This window comes from Condylostylus longicornis, unplaced genomic scaffold (assembly GCF_029603195.1).
Source record: "Condylostylus longicornis isolate FDR11 unplaced genomic scaffold, ASM2960319v2 ptg000055l, whole genome shotgun sequence".
NCBI lineage: Eukaryota > Metazoa > Arthropoda > Insecta > Diptera > Dolichopodidae > Condylostylus > Condylostylus longicornis.
In genome coordinates this window covers 15423672-15445776 of record NW_026578024.1, presented here as the reverse complement: position 1 = coordinate 15445776, position 22105 = coordinate 15423672, and the positions used below count along the sequence as shown (strand labels likewise).

Sequence of the window (22105 nt, the reverse complement as noted above, 5' to 3'; positions counted from 1 at the left end):
TTATCACATATTTAAAAATTCGTTTTCTAGCTATCACAAACTTACAAATAAAGGATTTCATCCCGCTATTTTGCTATTTTAAACCAGCTTAAAATTAACCAGCTTAACCAAATATCTGAATTAAATATTAACACCCAATCATTTTTTTGTCTTTAAATATAATGAAAGAAGCTTTAAATTAATTTAACACACATCCACATTTAAAAATATTTTGGCAAAACAAATAAATAAGCATTATATATTTTAAGCAAAGCAAAATATTTTTATTTAATCAGCTTTAAATTTCGTACATACTGTTAAAGCAATGTCGTACTATAATAGTCATATTAGTATTTACACTGTCGCATATCATTTAAACCCAGTTCAATTCTTATTCTATAGTTAATTTTATATTAATTAGAAGTTGGAAACTTTAATATATTTGTTTCATTTTAAATCTATTCTTGTCTGTAAAAAAAAATGTCGATTTGATGTCGTCGTGTGCGTAATTGAAAAACAACACATGCTAACGTAACCATAAGCTTCCATAATGCACACATACATAATAAAGAGTTTTCGCTTCCAAGTTCCATAATATTATCATATTCGAGTAAGATTTTTTAATGAATTTCTTATTATATGAATTTAATATTATATGGCTCAGATATAATCGACTCAGGTATGAAGAGGAAAGTTACGAAACAAATTCTCCAATTTTTCGCAGATATCTAAAATAAAGTTGGGTCAAACCAATGTTTTGTATTGTAGCACTTTTCCCTTCAACAAGTGAAAATAATGCTTTTAAAATACAGTCTATGTGTATCCAACATTAAAATTATTTTCATTCATAAACGGAACTATTTCTAGGATTGCATAAATTTAGGATGAACGATTTATGCCGTCTTCCAAATAAAGCAAAAATTAATTTAAAGAGGTGTTAACATAATGTTCGATTTTAAGGGTTAATCGTGTGAGTTAAGAAAAATAATTATATTTTTTAATGTCATGGAATTTACCGTTAGCTTTTTGCGTTTATAGAAATTTGAAAAAGCCTCCAGTTTCGGAAATATAAGGCGTCAAAAATTCAAATTTTACAAATGTCGAGAGGCGATAATTTGAGAGGGGGTGGAGATGGAAACTAACTAACGAAATGAAGTATTTATTAGTGTCTAAAAGTCCCTAAAATTTCAGGCTTCTAGATGCTGGGGTCTAGAAGATAAACGACATCAAAAATTTGGAAAAAACGGATTTTAGATCACGGTAAATCATCTGCGTTTGCAAAATTTGAAAAATGCTTATGGTTTCACTGCACTAAATAGTTAAAAAATGGCAGTTTTGGCGTTTTGGAGGAGTATAACTTCTAAAGGGGGGGAGATAGATAAAAATTTAACGTATTAAATTTCAGCTTTCTATCTTCAAGGGTGTAGAAGTTTTCTAAACAGACACACGTACAGACGGACGGACGGGCAGAGTGAAACTAATAAGCACTTTTTTCCAAAAAATTTTTGGAAAAGTGCTAAAAAGAGACTCAAGAATTTTTTTACCAATAAAGTGGTATTAAATGCCTACGCAAGAAAAAATTAACTTTTTTTTTTAGTTTAGGCTTAACTTGTTTTTTGAGGGTAGAGAAAGCAGAGAACTTGGATTTTGTGTTATCAATTACATGTATATTACAATTTTACGTTGAGAAGTCAGAAAATATTGTGTGTTTTTTTGTGTGTGTTTAACAAACTGTTTTTAATTTTTTGTTTTTAAAAAAGTAAATTATAATCAAGCGCGGCGCGATGCTACTGGTGGTGGGGGTGGTGGAGGTGCTACTCCTGCTTGTGGCGGTGGTGGAGGTGCTATTCCTGCTGGTGGCGGTGGTGGTGGTGGCGCTGCTCCCGCTCGTGGTGGTGGAGGTGGACGTGCCCCTCCAGGTGGTGGTGGAGGTGGACGTGCTCCTCCAGGAGGTGGTGGAGGTGGACGTGCTCCGCCAGGTGGTGGTGGAAGACGTTGCGGTTCTGGATCAGCATTTCTCTTTTTTAAGCGATGTGAAATTGCTCTAGCATCGGCTAAATTATTTGCTAAGAAACACTATAAAAAAAGCAAAAGATATCACATATTCAAAAATTCGCTATTTTAACGAAGCTTTCAGGAACTTACGACTACTAATACCCCAAAAATAAAAAACTTCATTATTCTATTTTATCGTTCCAAATCAGAAATTCAACTAGTTGAAAAATTGTTTTAAATTCTGAATTTATATTAACAATCGAACAACTTTTTCACCTTGAATACACAGGACGATTTTTATTATTTTAGTAAATACACATCACAAAGTATTTTGGCAACACATGCAAATAAAATTTGAAGCAACTTAAGCAGAGCAAAACATTTTTATTTAATCAGCTATATTATAATATACATTTGAAATTTTGTGCTATTGCATCATTCAAACGCAATTTATATTCTAGTTTATTTTTATAATTAAAAGGTAAGGGACTCCAATCTAAAAATTTCTCGAATTCAAAAACTTTAAATATTAAAGCTATAAAATTGAAAAACTGGTATGATATCGTTGAGCCTTTTTATGTTCTTGCGATCGAACGATTTCAACATAATTGTAATTTTGTGTTGAAGTATTTGACCCGCTTAAAATAGGTTTGAAAGAGGAAAATTTAAATAAATAACTTATAATATTTTACGGAGAGCAAATACAACACTTCTGATTTTTCGCAAAATAATAAAAATAAAAATCAAAGAAAGTTTACAAACTTTTTTTGTTATTACTGATACAATTAAATGGTGGAAATATTTTCAACTTCTAATATAAATTATAAAATTTCGCTTCTGTTGATACACGTGCCATAATTTTATCCATCCCTTATTGTATGCAATGCGGTCAGTAAAAAGTGCTACATAATTATTTTTCTAATGTATTTAAAATTGCCTAACGTAATATTATAATAACAATCTAATATTCGTTCTATGTCAGAATAGGTGTAGGTAAATAAGAGGTTTATTTCTAGTATTTTTCACTTATCTTATTTAATTGCATACAGTTAGGAGAACGTATCACCATTGAGAAAATACTTATATCGTAAATATTTCAGGTACTGTTATGTCGTAAGTAGAGCTTGATTACAAAGAAATATTAGAAAAGTAAAAAGGTTTCAGTCGGTATAAACCGAATGATTTACCCGAACCAGTCCTTAACGTAGAAGAAACAATTTGTGAAAGTGTGGTGATATTTGCCTTATTCCTTTTTAAGTTATAGTGCCAATAGTAAGAATCCAAAAAGTGTTGAAAGGATATCTTAAACTTTGTACAAAACAAAGGGTTTTGTACATAGATTTGGAAAGCATGTATATTAAAAAATATTTTCATTCATGTCATGCACAAACCGTATTAATGTCAATATTGTATTGAGAAAGAATTGAAAAAAAAATTAACATGAGTTTTTCTGATGTATTTAAAATTGCGTAGCCTAATAATTATAATCACAATCTAGAAGTTTTGTTTTTAGAATTTTTCACTTATCTTATTGCATACCTTTAGGAGAAGCATTAGTAAAAGGAAGCAAAATTTTAAAAAATTGTACTAAATGGGATTCATAGTTAAACTTTAGTTTAGTAGATGAAAAATACTATCGGTTTCTTTCTTATCTTATCAAAAAATTAAAAAGTCATGATTTTATTAAATTTTTTTTTGTCAAAACTTCCTTACGATTTAATTATAGAGAACCATTTTATTAGTATGGGGAAAAGTACTTGCAAATGTTAATTCAAGGACTCTTAATTAAATACTAAACGACAACTAATAATATTTTACTAATATGTAATTATTCTAAAGTGGGAGCATTTCAAATCGCAGAATAAGTCTGATGACTTTTTTATTTTGATTTTCATTAATATTTTTATAGACTAATGATGCTCTATATGATAAAGTATCAATTGTAATAATACTAATACTAAATAATAAAGCGAAACTTTCATTTTGAATTTTTTCAAGATAGTTTGGAATTTATAAGGAGAAAGAAGGAAATACCTTTATTATTAATAGAAAGAGGTTAGGAGTATTTCGTATTCTGAATGAATTTGACTTTCTGCAAAAAAAATTTTCTGCGAAATATTCTCTGCAAAAAAATTTGTATAGTTTACCGAGGCAATATCGCACGGTGAATAAATTTGATTCAAACACTTTGTTTAGGTCATACTTGAAATAATGTAAGCGAGAGAGACCAATTTTTAAAAGTATGTTAGGAGAAAGTTTTAAAGCTTATTAAGATTTTTTCTTTCATACTCCATGCAACTATATGTGGCAATTTTGACCCATAAGCGTATTAATAAGCTGCTTTAAGACTTTTAAGGAATTTAATCGTGTGCGACTTATGTATATTTCATATATTATGTAATTAAAAAAATTTTGTCCTTACACTAAAATTAAAAATTTTGTTGTACACTAAAATTAAAAATACCATTATTGCTTTTCTGCTACTAAATTTCTACAAAAAAAAATAAACAACAGATTTAGACACAAACGTTCGTGATTTCAACAAAAACTCAAAACAAAATTTGGTGAAAGAATCAGCTTGTAACATAAGCAAGAAAAATAGAGAGAGGCAAATTAATGTTTGCTTCAATTTAAATTTTGATGACGTTCTCATTTTTTTTTCTATCCGAATATACCACTTTGGAATTCCAGTTTTATCACTATAATGTTTATATTTACTATAGGTGAATTACTGTTCAAATATTTTATTTTTATCCTTTGTGCTCAATTTAGTTTTTTTTTTTTTATGATGACGTATGAAAATTGATATTTTATTGTTAAACATGGTGGTGTGTACTAAATTTTTTAATTAATAAAGGATCCGGTTAGCTTAAAAAGTGAGATTTGATTATGGATTTAAGGAATTTTGTGAAGAAAATGAAAAAAATTTTTACAGCAACGTATTGTGCTTTATAAGTACCTTTAAATTGTTTGCTTTACAAGTTAACGGAAAATTGAAAGGTTTAAGTTTTAAAATGTTAAAATCTTCATATCCAATAATCCCAATCTGATCAAAACTAAATCGTCCCCGTAGAGCGTTGAATCAGCTGTCAACACAAATATTGAATATCAGTGTGTGTCCGGTGAATATTTTTATACCACCTAATTTTTTTTTTAAGGTTTATAACTAAGCAACAACAAGATAAATTTAATTTCTTTGAAAGGAAAAAAAAGCAGTTCCTTTAAATTAAGGAATTACAGTCAGACCTGTGCAACAATTGGATTTTAACATTGGCCAACACGGCTTGTACGTAATATTTTATATATATTCATCGGAGCATTTGATATATTGTGACTTTTAAATGGAATGAAAGCAATTGTGTGTTTATGATACTACAGGTAAATTAAAAATTTAATGCAAATTTTGAAATATTACAGAAGTGCAAATCCAAGTTTTTTGTAAATAACTTGGGAGTTCGAGAAAGAAAGTACATAAAATCTAATAGAATTCTAATAACTAGCATATGGCTGAAATCTTGAAACTAAAAATCTTAGGGATTTTATAAAATAATCACACTATTGTATTTTTGATTGTTAATAATCTGTTTTGCTCTTTCATCCAAAAATTCTCTTCTACACGTTTAACATATCATCCTTGACAATATTTGTATTTTGAACGTTTTTTTTTTACAATTATCGCTGTTTGTCTTCCTAATCCTTTTTTTTCTCTTTTTAAATAAAATATAAAGCAACCATAAATTTTAAGTAACTAGAAATTTTGCTACAAAAATAAACAAAATTTTATGCTGATAAACCTCTTTCCTTTATATTGTGTATAATGTGAAGGAAGCAAACAATTTCAATTTATTATTTTTTCTAACTTTTACAATATTTGATAAATATTTAGACAATGTCTTAGAAGAATGTATAACCAGAGTTTTTACCGGTTGCATTTCAACTAAATTAAAAAACCAAAATCATAAACACTATGATTATAAGCATATACTGCCGTAGAGCCAAAATATCGTTTAGTTTAAAAATCCATATTAAATTTTTGTCTGTCTGTGAAATTTTTATTATTAATTATCAATCCTCCTTCCTTGTCAATCAAACGGTAAGAAATATGGGTGTTTTTCTTGTGTTTACTTAAAATCGAACAAATAAACGTAACAAAGTTTAATACAAAAAAAAAAAAATTATAAAATATTTAATTTTTATTTACATTTTTCCGTTTAAATATTGAAAAATTTATACATCATGATAAAATATTTATTTTAAATTTTTCATTTTATTAAATTCAAGGGCAAAACTATCTTTTCTGGATATAAATACGGAAGTTTAATTAAAATCTTACTTAGTTTCTTATTTCTCATTTGAACTGACAGAATAACAAAATGAGATTCTTCTTTAGTTTATTGGTTATTGTAAGAGATTATTAACAATTGAGATTAACATTTACGGTGATGTAAATTTACGTTTATGAAATAATTTTTATAGGCTTTCTTAGCAATAAATTTCATTGAATCGGCTCGTCCACCAGTACCAGCTCATAAATCACCAGCACCACCAAGACCAGCTCCACCTAGACCTGCACCATCAAGACCAAAACCAGCACCAGTACCAGCACCAGCGCCAGCACGACCATTGCCACCAAGGCCGGCACCACCAAGACCAGCACCACCACCACGACCAGCACCACCAAGACCAGCACCCCCACCAGTTGCACCGCCACCACCACCAGGTCCACAAGTACCTGCACCAACTGTATCACCGGGGGCTACACCATACCCACAACCTCCATCACCATCTACTTCGGCTCCTCCACCACCAGGTCCACAAGCACCTGCCCCAATTTCACCACCAGTTCCTTCATCTCCTCCATCAAAGAAATGATTGAGAAACATTTATGAAAATAAAAGAAGTTTTATTTAAACAAAAGTTGTTATTTTTTGTTATTGAGTTAGTCAGTTTTAATAACGAAATATGATCTAGTTTTTCGGCTCAAATATTTTTGAAGGTCCTTCAATGTTACCCAATTTTTTATTAGTGTCATTTATTATTTTCTATTTCAGCAATTGTTCCTATAAAAATTTAAAAAGTAAATTTTTACATTGTTAATTACTCAAATCATACGGAGTGTACTATTTATTTCTATTAAATAAATTCTGTGACATTTCTAATGAATAATATTTTGTTAGAGCATACATAGTTGTTTCTTTAAAATTCATGCAATATTAATCAGTACAATTTACATTAATACCCCTATAATTATTTGACGCCCCTATAAAACCTCTATAATTATTTGACGGCAACCTACTGCAACTAAAATTGAAATTGTGCTTGTTACAGACAATTTTTTTTGGCGCCAATTTCATTTTCATTTCATTTCCTTTTTTCAAACTTAAACCAAGTTCCATCCGTCGTACATTTCGTAATTAAATAAATCGGAACAGTAGTATGGCAGCTACCAGAAGGAGTCAAACAATTTCAACGACTTTTATCAAACATATTGGCCCTATATTCGCTTGTGTGAAATTTCAATATCAGAGCTGTTATAGTTTTATATAGCCAAATAAATTTTGAAGTTGAATAGCAACTGCCCGAACCATTACCCCGATCATATCCAATTTAAATAGGGTTCTGGCATTTGCTATAATAGATCATTTGTAAAAATTTGATGAATTAGCTCAATTAGTTTTTGAGTTATCGTTGAGACGGACGGACGGAAGGACGGAGGGGCGAACGGACAGACAAAACTAAATCGACTCTGAATTCGACGCTGATCAAAAACATACACTTGAGTCTGCATCTAAGAGCTTTATTTCTTAGCGTTACAAACAGTAAGACAAATTTAGTATACCCTTCGAACATACGTTCGTATGAATATAAAAATACTTTTAGAATTTTTATAAATTAACTCAGTCTTTTGGAGCATGTCCATTATCTTAAATAGATTACATATTTTAATGGGAAATACAAGGAATTAAATGAAGGAGAAAAATAGCTACTAACACTTAAATAACTTATATAAAAAAGATTTAGATCATTTTAAATTTTCTTGAATATTTCAATAATTTTTTTTATGTTTTCAATCATTAAAAATTAACTCATTAACAAGTACATACATACATATGTATATGTATGTACATATTTAAATAAATACGTTATAATATTTATAACATGCTTTAATATTTGAAATCGTCTATTTTTCCCCCTATTTTTAAAGAACCTTTGAAACTAGATAATATGATTGCAAATATTTACATTTATATACTCGTACATTAGATACGCTACGACTGAACTCTGTTAATTTTAATACAAAAATATTGGAGTCAAACTTGTGAATTCTTTAAGGCCTTTCCGATAATAACAAAATTCTTTTGGGAAAACTTGATCATTTCAAACCTAAAATTTTAAATGTCAAAAAAGCTATAGAATACAATAGAGTCGTGTGGAGTAGAACAAAACAGTAGAACACTTAGAGAATATAGAACCTTGCCTATAGAACATAGGAACGTATATCTCTGGTTACAAAAGACACAATACTAAAGTTTATCAGGAATCAGTGCATTAGACTGTCGATGTACTATTGGTCATAGTAACAATGCATCCTATAATTGCTTTACTACAAATCTATGTAGTAACTTTTAAAGTTATTAAATATTTTATGAATTAAATGGCAATTTTATGCTTTATTTTTTAATGTTCATACGCATGTATGAAGGTATACATTAGAAGGATTATGTGATGGTGTTGTGATTTTAAGTTTTCTTTTAAAATTTTATTACAAATTTTCTATGGAAATATAATTTATGACAAAAAAGGTTTTTTGAAAATGAAAAAAAAAAATTGATATTAAAAATAGGAAATTTACATTAAAGAACACAAGAGGAAAAAAAAGAAAAACAATTTCTATCTCTTTTCCTTATCCTTTCCATCACTGTTTAAACCCTTAAAACTGCTCACATATCTCTTCCATATTTACTCATTTCTATTAAAGTATATTAAATAAATGTTTGAAATTCAGAGAAAGAAAAAAAATAAATTGTTTCTATTTTCATTCTAGTTTTGGGTTTTTTTTACTTTCCTTTAAAAGTCCTTTAAATAGGATAATATATGTTCTTAAAAAAAAAGGATAGGTTATCTTAATTTTATTATATTATTATGCTTTATAATATTCTATTCTACTCGTTTATTACCGACCGTATTTTGTAAACAATAGGTAGGTTATGTGATGGCAACAAATTTTGCATATCAAGTTTTCGGTGGGAATTCACTTCTCCATAGTAGGGAAGTGTAAGTAAACTATTTTTAGCAACCTGTCGGTCCGTCGGTCTGTCGGTCTGTCGGTCTGTCGGTCTGTGTGTGCACGCGTGTATCTCAAGTTCTGCTGAACCGATTTTGATGAAATTTTATATGTAAGTTTATTTCCACCATGGCACGGATCGATCAACTTTTGGGATATATCAGGCCTCGGGAACTGCACTTTTTAGCGAGCCTGTTTTACATTTTTGAACATTTTGAAGAAAGTATTCAACCGATTTACTTGAAATTTCATATATAAGCTTTTCTCGACCGTCCTCAAAAATTCCTAGCTTTTGGAAGAAATCAGGTATCAGCAACTGGACGTTTACTCCGGGCCAAATATACATTTTTGCGTGTATAAAGAGAAATAATTGACCAATTTCATTGAAATTTAATACTTGAATTCCTCGTATTAAAACAATGAACATATAAATTTTTTGGAAAGATTCACCATATCTACGGAACGAATTGATAGAATTTCTTGAAATTTAATATTTGAGTTCTGGTTAACTGGCGAGCATTTCTGGGAATTCGGGTAGTACAAAGCAAAACTCTACTAAGAGCCAAATTTACATTTTTCTAGGTATGTTAACTATAAGCTTACTAATGTCCTAAAAATTGGAAAGAAGCATTTAAAAGACATTTTTATAATATTCTGTAACCATTTCACTTAACTAGACAATATACAATGCGGTCGGTTATGTGCTGATCACATCAGATTTTTTTTTTATTTAAATTCATAAAGGATATGGTAATAATTTTAAAGGATATTATAAATATAGTTGAGTTGAAAAGAAATTAAGAAGAGGAAGGACACATACTCCTACATTTATATGTTTATTTTTGAATATTTGATATGACATATGAAGAGCACATAATCACACAAAAGAGAAAAACTGCTCTCTATTATTTTTGAAAAACAGAAAATTTATGAAATTTTTTCTTTACGATTTCTTTAGAAATGATTTACTATTTATGTTAGTTTTTTGAGAGCAAATAAAAATTTCCTTTTCTAAAGTATTTTATACTTTTAATAGGAAATAAAAGTTAAATATTAAATGACATATTTAGGATATTTTGTAATATAATTAGAATTATAGCCGGTTTAAGATTATAAAATAATCTTATTGATATTTAAAAGAGTTTTACCACATCATATCCTTTATAACTAAAAGGGGTTTTCTAATTAATTTTATCTATATAATTACTTTATGTACGTATAAAAGAGAAAACCCGAAAATAAAATTTCCTTTACAAATAAAATAAACTGTTTTTTAGTTAAAAAAAATTTCCATTTATCTTAAACATTTTGTAAAATCATAGAGACCAGTCGATAATTTTCTTTCACTTTGAGTACCTCGAGATAGTAATATAATATTAGAATTAAAAAGTGTTAGAATAAGTGAAAAGTGAGAATTTTTTTTAAATAATTAAAAATGTTGATCAAATTCACGGGTGCCATATTATCGAAATATTGAAATAAAATTTTTTCTTGAATTTATTGTTATCTAATTTAGTCTTTAATATTACGGTGAATTTATTAAGAACTTGTTCTCCCATTGTTAAGTGAGAAAAGATAGTTAGAGTCTTAAGGTAAATTTGAAGTTTCATTACATAGTACAAGAAAACAATAACAATATGTAGTCATTTATTTTATTTTTAAAAATTTCTTAAAGAAATAAGCAAAAGAAATTTCTTCATACGATACTGCAGAATAATTGGATGACGTAGTCAAATGAAGGAGTCAATGCAGAAAATTTTAATTAAGAAAATGTTGAGCCTATTATTTAGTAATTTTTTAATAATTACAGTCGTCTATTGTAATGTTTTCACTAGCTTTGCCTAAACAATTTTGCTATTAATTAATTAGCTTAGTAAGTTATTAAGAATAACTCTAAAATAATTCTGAATCTCGAAATGTATCAGTGACAAGGGATAAATTTTAATAATTAAGGAAGAATTTCTGATTCTGTTACTAGTGAAATTAACAAACTATTCATTTTACTAATATTTTCTGATTAAAAAACTGTTCAAAATATGTTATTGGCAATTTGGCGATCCCATTTAAATATAGCCATATAAGTATGTTAGAATCAGCTAGAAAATTATAGAATGATTCAAACATTCGTAATGTTTGAAGGAAAAAATAATGTTTACGATTAATTTTACACCTGTTCAAATGATTATTGTTCACCTCTACGTATATAAAATTACGTAAATTTATAATATATACAAAATACTTATTTAATTAATATTTATTTTTAAAACAGAGCAAAGTATTTTGAAGAAAAAAACATAAACAATTGCGGATTCCTTAATTTTCCCGATTGGTTTCGGATTTTTTTCGAATTTACTTCTTAATTTATGTTTTTACTCTTATATTTCTAAAATAACTATAATAAAATTTTAGCATAATTAAAAATTTATATCTTATATTTAATTATCACTAGTAAATTGTAATTTATTTCTGTAAAAGTTTCTATTAACACACCCCTATACTAACAAAATTTTTTTTTTGTTTCTTTACAGGTATGTCATACATAATATTGGTTCTATTTCATAAAAGGTAAAACAGAAAATTTTTATTTTATTCATGTAATGACAGTTTCCATGATATTTTGTGTAATCAAATTAACAATCACTGCCTGAGACATAGTCCTATAGCAAACGTTGTACTTTTAATACAAACCAATGTTAACTGTAAGACTGTGTCTTAGTTATTGATTTAATCTTCAAAAAAAAAAAAAAATGAAATTTAAATTAATTTTAAGATTTTATTCAGCTAATTTATAATTTTTGTTTTTTACAACTTTAAGTCGTAATTTAACCCTCTGATCTTATTAAATTTATATCATCATGCATTTTTATTGTTATTATGTATGTGTACGTATGTATATGACGTATATATTTGTGTTACTAAATTTCCTCGATTATTTATTAATATTATTATAAAATTATGTATGTAATTTTTTTTAAATTCTTCATAATGTATTTAAAAATGTCGAAAAAAACGTAGAGATCAAGATGGCGTATGAATTTAACCGATGATACTTACCTTGCCGCATGATTTCTCAAAAAGAGCTTACTTAATTATTTCCTAGCCCATAAACTGCATAGATTTTGGATTTAATTGAAGAAAATCAATATAAGATAAATTCACGGTAGAAAAACAGCATAAAATCTTTATCGTTCCAGCACAAAAGGTTAACAAAACGCGTACAATGCCGATTACAAAAGTTTCTCATTATTTTAAGAGATGATTCTTAATTAAAATACGTAATATCTACAATATACTTGTTACAAAAGCCCACAGAGTTGTGTACTCTGTCTCACAAATAGTTTTATTTCCATCGCTAATATTATAGTAATAAAAATATTTGAAGTCCCAATTCAAAATCAAGTAAAATTTTTCTATCTAAAAAATTATTATACAATATTATTTATTTCAAATTAAATAAAATAATTCCATTAACGTTTTTTGTTTTCCAAACTTTCTACTGAACCATGTATCTCTTCTGCAATATGTGATTTTTGAAATTCTGTTGAATAATTTGCAAGCGAAGGAAAATAGTATGTAAATGATGTTGGCCAAGAATAACAATCAAAAGTGTATGATGTTGTGTATGTGTCTGTTGATGTTGTAGGAAATGTTGGTTCGTTGTACTCTTCTGGAGGATATTTTACAAAGAATTGTTTAATTGGATCAAATACGACACTTGGTCTTGGTTGAAATTCATGCTCCTTATGTGGTATATCTTGTGGTTGCGGAATAGGTATACAATTTGAAAGCAATACTTGCAAAAGAGTTAACTGAAATAAAATTGCAAGAAATTCATATTTTTGTTAAGCACGATTGTTATAAAATAAAGAAAATTTATTGGAGAGAGTAAGAAACTCTCCATTCTCGATTCATATTCCAACTTCTAATTAAATAATTTTCAAAGGTTTAAAGAAAATAAAAGGAAGTATTTATTTTTTATTTCGTATGTATTTGTAATTATTCATGTATTATGTATACATATGTATATATAAACAGGTGACACGAAAGAGTTTCGAAGTAAAAATATTTACTTTTGTATTCGAATTACACGAAAGTAAATATTTTCCAAGTAAATATTTTGATATTTATTATCAGAACAATAAATTAAATTTAATTTAGAGCATTTGAACCTTTAGAATGTTTACTCACAAATTATTTTGAGCAAACTAACATCCAACTATGATTACTACTTGTTCATATTTTAACAATAAATTATTTAAGAATTTATTGTTAAATTAAAGAATTAAAGAAAACTAATATTTGTTCGAAATTTCTATTTGTTATACATATAAGATTTACTTACCAAATATAAAATAATAATCATATTTAAATTAAACTTGTTGTACTTTGGGATTCAAATGTTAAAATTTCACTGAAATATTTGCTTTTTCGTATTAAGCTTTTAAATGCTATCTTAATCTACTTTGTAAATATTTTATGAATTTTTATTTTTTAAATTTTTTCGAAATTTATTAAATTTCTTCGAAAATTTCTATTTGATTTTAGTTAACAAATTCCATTTAAATATTTTCAACAATCATAATATTATTTTAGATTTTTCCAAAAATTTTCTATGTACATGGTGCTTAAAACAAAGAAAACATAAATCTTTAATTAGATATAAAAAATTAAGAAATAAACAAAATTTGGGACAGTACAGCCGAATACGGTTAAATCTAGAAATTCATACGGAATTTTTTTTTTTAATTTTTTTTTAAAATTCTAGAAATTTTTATTTTAAACTACAGTAACACTATTGCTGACATTGGGATATTTATATTAAAGATCACTTTATTCCGACTGGTCCGGCTTTAAAACAAAAATTAGATAATGATTGTTTAAAATCACCGTGCAATTTTTTACTATAATCAACTTCAAAAATTGCTATAATCAACTTGACTCTAACGGGATTTTTTCTATACTAAATTAAATTTTAATAATTTTCAATAAAAATTTTCTCATTTTCTTTTGAAAATATTCAACTGCACCTTGTAAAATAACCCGTTATTTCTTTTTCATCACATTTCCAAAAATAATAAAAAATAATATTGGCGTAACTCTGTCTTTCCATCCGTCTACCTGTGTACTTGCTTATGAAACTTCTATTATTTTAAAAAATTTTACTAGCCTTGAGAAATCTATTTCTTCAAAAGAATCTTTTGGTTAATATCTTTATTCACCCTCTCTTACAATTAAATGTCTCTTAAACTCCACAAAAATCCAAGTTTTTTTATGACTTGTTGCATCAAAAGAACAAAGAAGGAATTTGACAGTTTAACCCCAAATCGTTAACACTCACAAAGTTAGCAAAACTTCAATTTAGAGTAACTGGTTCCTTTGAAACAATGAGCGTGTTCAAATTTTAATGAAGGTACGGAAATTTCGGCCAACGTTTTTCAAGCAAAATTTATAATCACATAGCTTAAAATAATGACCTAATTAACCGTCTAATTCGAACATTATGTTGTAATTCTTTGTTTTATTTTAAAAGTTATCCTAAATGTATGCAATAAGTCAACATGTTATATAATCATTTTAACAAACAAATAAAATTGTGCCCGGAAAATGTGCTACTCGAGAACCCTTCGTTTGATTCGTCTTAACTTTTTGTTTTTATATAAAATTAATCTAATACGCTGTCATCTCCACAAAAAAAGCTATTTCTCAGTCTGTACAAAATGTACCAAGTAAAATGCTATGTTCTATTCTTAGAAAATTTTGAATTAAAATAGTTCAGTTTAAAAAAATATTTATTCAGTTTGTGAAACGTATGTTAATTAATAATAATAATTATTTTAATTAATTTTAAGCGAAAGTGTTGCCAGATAATTAGTAAAATTTAAAATCAAATTTTTAAAATGGCTTTCGGTAATAATAGAACCAAAGTTATTTTGTATATATTTAAATTTCTCTTACATTTATTTAGAATATTAGTAGCAAATCATTATCTAATAGCGATGAACCATGTAATTTTGATAATAATATAAACCTGAAGTTGACCATGAATCACAATATGTTGTATATATTGGTATATAAGTATCTGAATACTCTGTAATTGGTTCAGATAGTTGCGTTGACGGTAAATAATAGATGTAATAAAAAAAATGTTTAGTTGGATGAAATTTTACATTTGGCTGAGGTTGAAATGGTACTTTTGATTGTACTTCATTAGGAGGTTTTCCAGTTGTAATTACAAATACCTGGGAGAAAATGATCTGAAATTATAAGAATTTGATGAAAATTTCATTTTAAACATATTTGGCAATGAATTTAAAGCACTTATTTAAATAAAAATAAATAAAATTGGAAGTCTGTTAAAATATTTACTTACAAAACAAATAATTGAAAACATTTTCAATTTAATTTTTTGAAAAATTAATTATTCAATTTATTAAACGAATGATTAAAAATTTATTTTTTAATTTTCTTAATAATAAATTGGTGTCGATTATTTTCCAGGCAAAAATATTTTATAAACTAAAGCTTAAATGTATTTAAGAAAGCCATCGTTCTTTTTTCTAGCTTTCAGTTAAAAATTTTTTAATATTTGCTTTTCAATTGTATTTTAAGTTTTAAGAATTTTATATTAAGTTATTCTATAGAAATTTATCATGTGAGTAATGGATTTTGTTCACGTATACCGCACCATCCAATCCTTGATATTGGAGGCCAAAAAGAGAATTTTGCAAGAGAGATTCGGAGCATTTCCTATAGGGCATTTTATTTTTATTAATAAATTCCTAGTCTGTGTTTTAAATAACAAAACTTTTAACTTTAATTGCAAATATGCGAATTTAGAAGAAATGTTTTTATTCTGTAATTATTTTATACAATTGTTTACTACTTCTTTAGTACCAATTTTATGAATAAAATTAAAATAAAAGTAATTCTTAAAAGATTTTAGTCCCGTCAAATTAAAAGAACCATTTCACTCACATCTCATACTCTTATACTTTAATGTTGCGAAAAATATTACTATATATACTTGAACAACATGGTATAAGAGGTACGGGTACGGCGCTCAGCTCTCCTCAAAATAACAGAATAGTTACACGTTTATTTTATTATTTTTTTTTTAATATTACATATGCATAAATTACATAAATTTTTACATTCTCAGGAATTTTTTACATTCGCAATTACAACAAAAATTCTTTCTTATAATGTTGTCTAACTATGTATAAAGTATGTATGTGCACACTCTCATAAAATGAAAATATTTGCAATATTTTTCTCTTTTTTTTTATTATTGTTATTATTCTTGTATACCTTCTTGTGTTTTACATTCCAAATTGTTTTTGCCCCCATTTTAGTTTAGTAATAGGTTTTAAGTGCCAAACAAATCAACGATGCGTTAATTAAAGTTTTCCTTCTATATACCTATAGGTTATAAAACTTGTAAGTTATAACAAAAAAACACGAAAAAAATAGAGTTGATCGTGTCAACTCTGTTATACCCGTACGAATTTGTTATCCTAAATGGCGAACAAAAATGTGGCGCATAGCTGACTATGAGACAGGCTATGACTTTACGTTGCCGTATTACCATATTAATTTAAGCAAAATTTCAGTACTGTTATTTCAGTAGTTTCTAAAATATGACCAAACAAGTCTTGAAGTTGTATGAGAGCTACTACAAGGAGTAAAGAAATTTCAATAATTTTTATTTAACTTAACAGCATGAATAATATAATTTACTTATACAAAATTTCAAAACCATAGCTCGTATAATTTCTGAAATATAGCCAAATAAATTTTGAAGTTGTATGGCAACTACCTGACAAGTACCTCGAACAAGTAAATAGGGTTCAGGCATTTACTATATAAGAAGTCAATTATGAAAATTTGGTGATCTTTGTCTAATTAGTTTAAGTTATATTTAGACAGGCGGACGGATAGATATGGTTAAATCGACTTAGAATTCCAAACGCTGATCAAAAACATAAACTAATGACTAAAGCTCAAACCATTATTTCTTAGTGTTACAAACGGTAAGGCAAGTTCAGCATGCCTCTCGAACATACGTTCGTACGGGTAAAAAAAAAATAAGGATAAATTTAAGAAAAAGAATCTTTTCGTTGCAAAAAAAAAAGAAATAAACTTTTATGAAAAAATGTGCAAGTGTGTGTGTTTGAATGTGAATTTTCATTGGAGCATATTGAAATATGAAACTTTTAGAATAATAATTGGTTCTATATTTTCTAAGACTTTCTTTTTCTTCTAAATTTTGTTTATAAAGTTCTCATATTTCTCTTTTCCAACTTTCTTATTCTTAGTTGTCTATGTATAGACATATGTATACAGTTCGGTTATTGAACCAAAAGATTCTGAAAATTTTATATGCTATTCATTAAGAAGTTATTGCTTTTCAGAAGTCTACTATACCAAATACTTCAAAAAGTGTGTATACATTTATGTAAATATTTGTATTTTATTCATATATGTACATATAATCAATCTCTTAACTTTCCATGAAAATGTGCATGTACCATCGCCTTCTGAATGGAAAACCAAATCCTGAATACCTCCCTTGCGAAAGAGGATACTGCTCATAAAATTTTTTCAAAACAGTCAATTTTATGGTTGCGGCGAAAAAAAAAGTTTCTAAAAATCTTAGAATCTCTTCTTACTTAAGATACAACAAGAGCAAAAAATATTTTTGGCTAAAAACATAACATGGTATTAGACATAAAAAGTTATAAGATTTTGCGATATAGACGCAACTTTATTGTATAAAACAGTTTTGGCAAACTATGGAATCTTTTAGTATTAACACATGAGAAGCAAAAAAATGAATGTATATATGTTTGTTATGTATGTAACGATATTACTAAACGAGTCAGTGAAATCGTTAGAATCAAATTTATATTTTAAACAAAAAATTTAAATATTTTTTTAAGGGCTTGCTGGCAAAAATTCAGATTATGTAAACGAAATTTCAACAAGATTTTATAAAAATATTACATTCTTTGTAAAAATATTGAATTAATATTGGTTCATATTTGGAATTGAGGCTGCCGTACAGATTCCACAATTTTTATTGATTTTAATTGCTACAAAGTTTTAAAAACAGAATTTTAGTATAAAGTAAGAATTCGAGCTCTAAGGTAATTTTTGAAAATTAATATCTTCAACTATATTGAGAAACTATATGTCAATGTACATTTATCTGAAATTGTAGAGAAAACTTGAGCATCGACGCAACGGTGCAAGAATGCCTCGCAACGAAAATGTGGTAAAATGTCATAATAAGCTCTTATAAATTGTTTATAAATTTTTTAATTTTGGATAAGTTTTTGGTGAATTGTAGTGAAATTAAATGCTACAGTGGAATTTTACATACTCCATAAAAATATTGTATATTTTAAATCCTGGAAGAACTTGGGGCAAAATTAACATTTTATTGCCTTTTTTGAAAACCTGATATTTCTGATAAACTGCAGATAATTATAGAAGCCCTGCAATAATATTGTCTAAAAAACATTTTAAAGGGCTAAAAGGGCAATTATTAAAGTAAAAACGTTTATGATGAAAAAAGATAACCTTTGTTCTTCGAAATGTACGATATGAAAAAGTGAGAAAAAAATTTTTATTTCATTTGAATTTCCTTTTATTTTTGTTCCATATTAAAGGGATGTCATAATTCAACAAGACAATTTTTTTTGCAAAACAAAACTTTTCAAGGTTTAAATTTGTTGACATTAGCAGATTTTAATTTAAAATACCATTTTGTTAACATGATTTTCCCATACATATACAAACATGTATATTTGAACAAAATTCGCGGAACTATATCTAATTCTTTGCAAACAACACAATATTTCAAAAATATATTTGTGGGTAATTTAGAATTTGTACATTTACGTAACTATACGTGTACAAAATATAATATAGTTAATAATTTTATAAGCAATAGAAAGTAGTTTGAAAAGAATCTTAAGCGAATTCTCTAAAACATTTCCTTTTTTCTAGAAATTAAAAAAATGTCGAACGCAGCACAATCGAACCACGGTCTTACATTTCGTTAAGTTAAACTGGTTGATAATTTTTCTAAAATTTATTATTATGCAAAGAATAAATTAACTCCTATTTCATATTTTTGAACAGTTTCTTACATATTAGCATGCTTCCTGTTTTAAATAAAGCAACCAGAAAGTTGCCATACAAACCATGAATAATTAACCGTTTCCTTTTTTGTAAGCTCATAATTTTATTTTATTTTAACACTACGGGATGTGCCATAAAAAAATTCAACTGCGTTGTGTTGAGTGACATGACAAATCAAAAAATTTATTCTTCTTTAACAGAAATAGGGAAAAAAAATTTTAAATGAAATTTTTAATTTAAACTACTCCGAATTTCAAAATAAATTCAACAACAAAATAAAATTCTTAAGGTCAAAATTTAAGTTCAAATACTCATACTTCATATGAAGACAAAATAGAATTCATAATGTTAACATGCGATCTTGTAAACGAGTTACATGAAATGCATAAGAGCATTAAGAATTTCTACAATCCCGACCAAAGTTTTTCAAGAAAATTTTTTTTTGATTTTTAAAGCGACAGAAATATTTTTGAGTTATATATGTAATAAACACTATTTTGTTCCCAGATTGATGTGACTCTACTTACGCAGGTTTGAAAGAATGCGGTCGGATTTTCCGGAAAGAATGAGACATGCCGAAGTTATTTAATCTATCTTGATCCTGGGAGCAATCTGGGTGCAAATCAAAAGTTCGTTCTTTTGACTGTTAATTTGACTTAAAACTATCGTACAAGGCACGTTTTCAGTAATTCTGCGAAGTCCTTAACTCTCAATGAGCCAGGTGTATTTCAAGGATATGGGCACCATAAGATTATAGACTTAAATTAGAAGACTAGTAATAACACAATTCTGTTAGTCATCTAGTTTTTTGAGCTTATACTTTTTATGTTCTTTTTATTTTCTTGTAAAATTTAAATATCCTGTAGACCTCCCACTTTGTCTTTTTAAATTGATCTTAACAAATCACGTTTACGTTTCCATTTTCCTCAATATTTTATCACATCAATAATATTATATGGGACATAATAAAATTATATGAAATAATATTTTTATAATACCAACTCCATATACCCTATAATTAATATTATTTTTTAATAATCGCATTGTACTCTGCCATTAAATTGAGTTTATTGCATATTCGTTGATATTAAAATTTCCCATTATTATTAAATTACATAAATAAACATAAAAAATTAAAAATAATCTAAACAAGTACATTTTACTCCTTCAAATGAGGAATTTGTGTTTTTAATCTCTTTTGTTTTTGTTCCTTTAAAATTTTACTTCCGTTCTCTTAATAAAAGTACATTTTCTTTGTTATTTTAACGGTAATGTCGTTTGATATGCTTTAAAAACAAAAAAAACGAAGATTTTGTTATTTTAAATAAAGGGAAATTTTTATTTTTCAAATGGATTATAACGTTGTTTTATGTAAGGAATAAATCATCATCAGTTTTAAGTGTGGGTAATTCTGTGTAAAAAAAATTTTAAAGTAATTTTGAAATTTTGTGGTTTTATTAAAATTTATTAATACGATGATATATTTCTGTTAACACGGTTACCGCAAGCCATAACACAGTAACTAACAAAATAGACAAAACCACGCTGAGAGTAAAAATCGAGTATTTAAGTAAAATTTAAGTAAAATATCCGCTAAGATAGTAGAAGTCCAAATCACAGAGAATTTAGTGTTAACATGCACATAATATAGTTACTGACCGCATTGCATACAGCAAGGGAGGTCATGTGATTTCAGTGAGAACGCACTTCGCAATTGTTGGGGAAGCGTAAATTAACCATTTTTAGAGAGATGTTGGTTGGTTTGTTTCTCTAACTGTCTGCTTGTAAGTTTGTGGAGCTGTATGTGAACGAGTATATCTCAAGTTCGGCTGAACCAAAGAAATTTTATATGTAAGTTTATTTTATTTTGACTATGTCACGGATTGATCAACTTTTATTATATATTACGTCTCGAAAACTGAACTTTTTCCTGGGGCGATTTAATATTTTGCGCATATAAAGACAAAACAATCAACCAATTTTCTTGAAGTTTTACATTTAAAATCGGGTGTGTTACTATAATAAGGCTATAAATTTCTTGGAAAGATAAGTGGTCGAACTTTTGACCGATACTAAGTTTTTTACCACATCTACGGAACTAACTGATGGAATTTGAAATTTAATATTTGAGTTTTACGTAATTGAGTTTTAAATAATTGTTACCCATTCCATGTGGCGAATTTTTTAGGGAATTCGGATGGCACAATGGGAAATTCTACTAGACAATACATAATTGCAATCGGTTATTTGCTGGCCTTATCCAATTGCATTTCTGCAACTCATCTTTTGCCACAGCTACTGCAACATTCTTCTTATATACAGCTGTGAAATTTACATTGTATTATTATAAATTTTTGGTTATAATTTTATTTAACTTCAAACCTTTTATTTTAAATCTTATATCGTAAAAATACCCTTGAGTATGTTGAAAAGTTTTGCATTACCATAGACAAGGAACGTTTTCATAATAATTATAAATTGGAACAATAATAAATTTATGATGTTTGAGCTGTTAGCTAGTTAGTTAAATTATTCTTGAGTGTCTTTAAATATAAATTAATTTACTTACCCATTAATTGCGGTCCTTGTGATTTTCATTAATTACCGAAACTAAGTGCTCTTGTAAATATTCAAGAGTGTTATACAGTTTACCCATTTTCATGATAATATTAATTTAAATTATATCGTCTTAGCTTAAGC

General features: G+C 27.2%; 1 protein-coding gene across 1 annotated transcript; it reads right to left on the bottom strand.

Moving 5' to 3' along the window:
- Positions 1–1749: 1749 nt before the first annotated feature.
- On the bottom strand, positions 1750–2157 carry LOC129612028 (basic proline-rich protein-like). Its single transcript, XM_055525469.1, has 2 exons — positions 2125–2157; positions 1750–2055 (listed from the first exon to the last, which is right to left on the bottom strand). Exons 1-2 carry the CDS (start codon positions 2155–2157, stop codon positions 1750–1752), a joined length of 339 nt encoding a protein of 112 aa, XP_055381444.1.
- Between the last annotated feature and the right edge of the window lie 19948 nt (positions 2158–22105).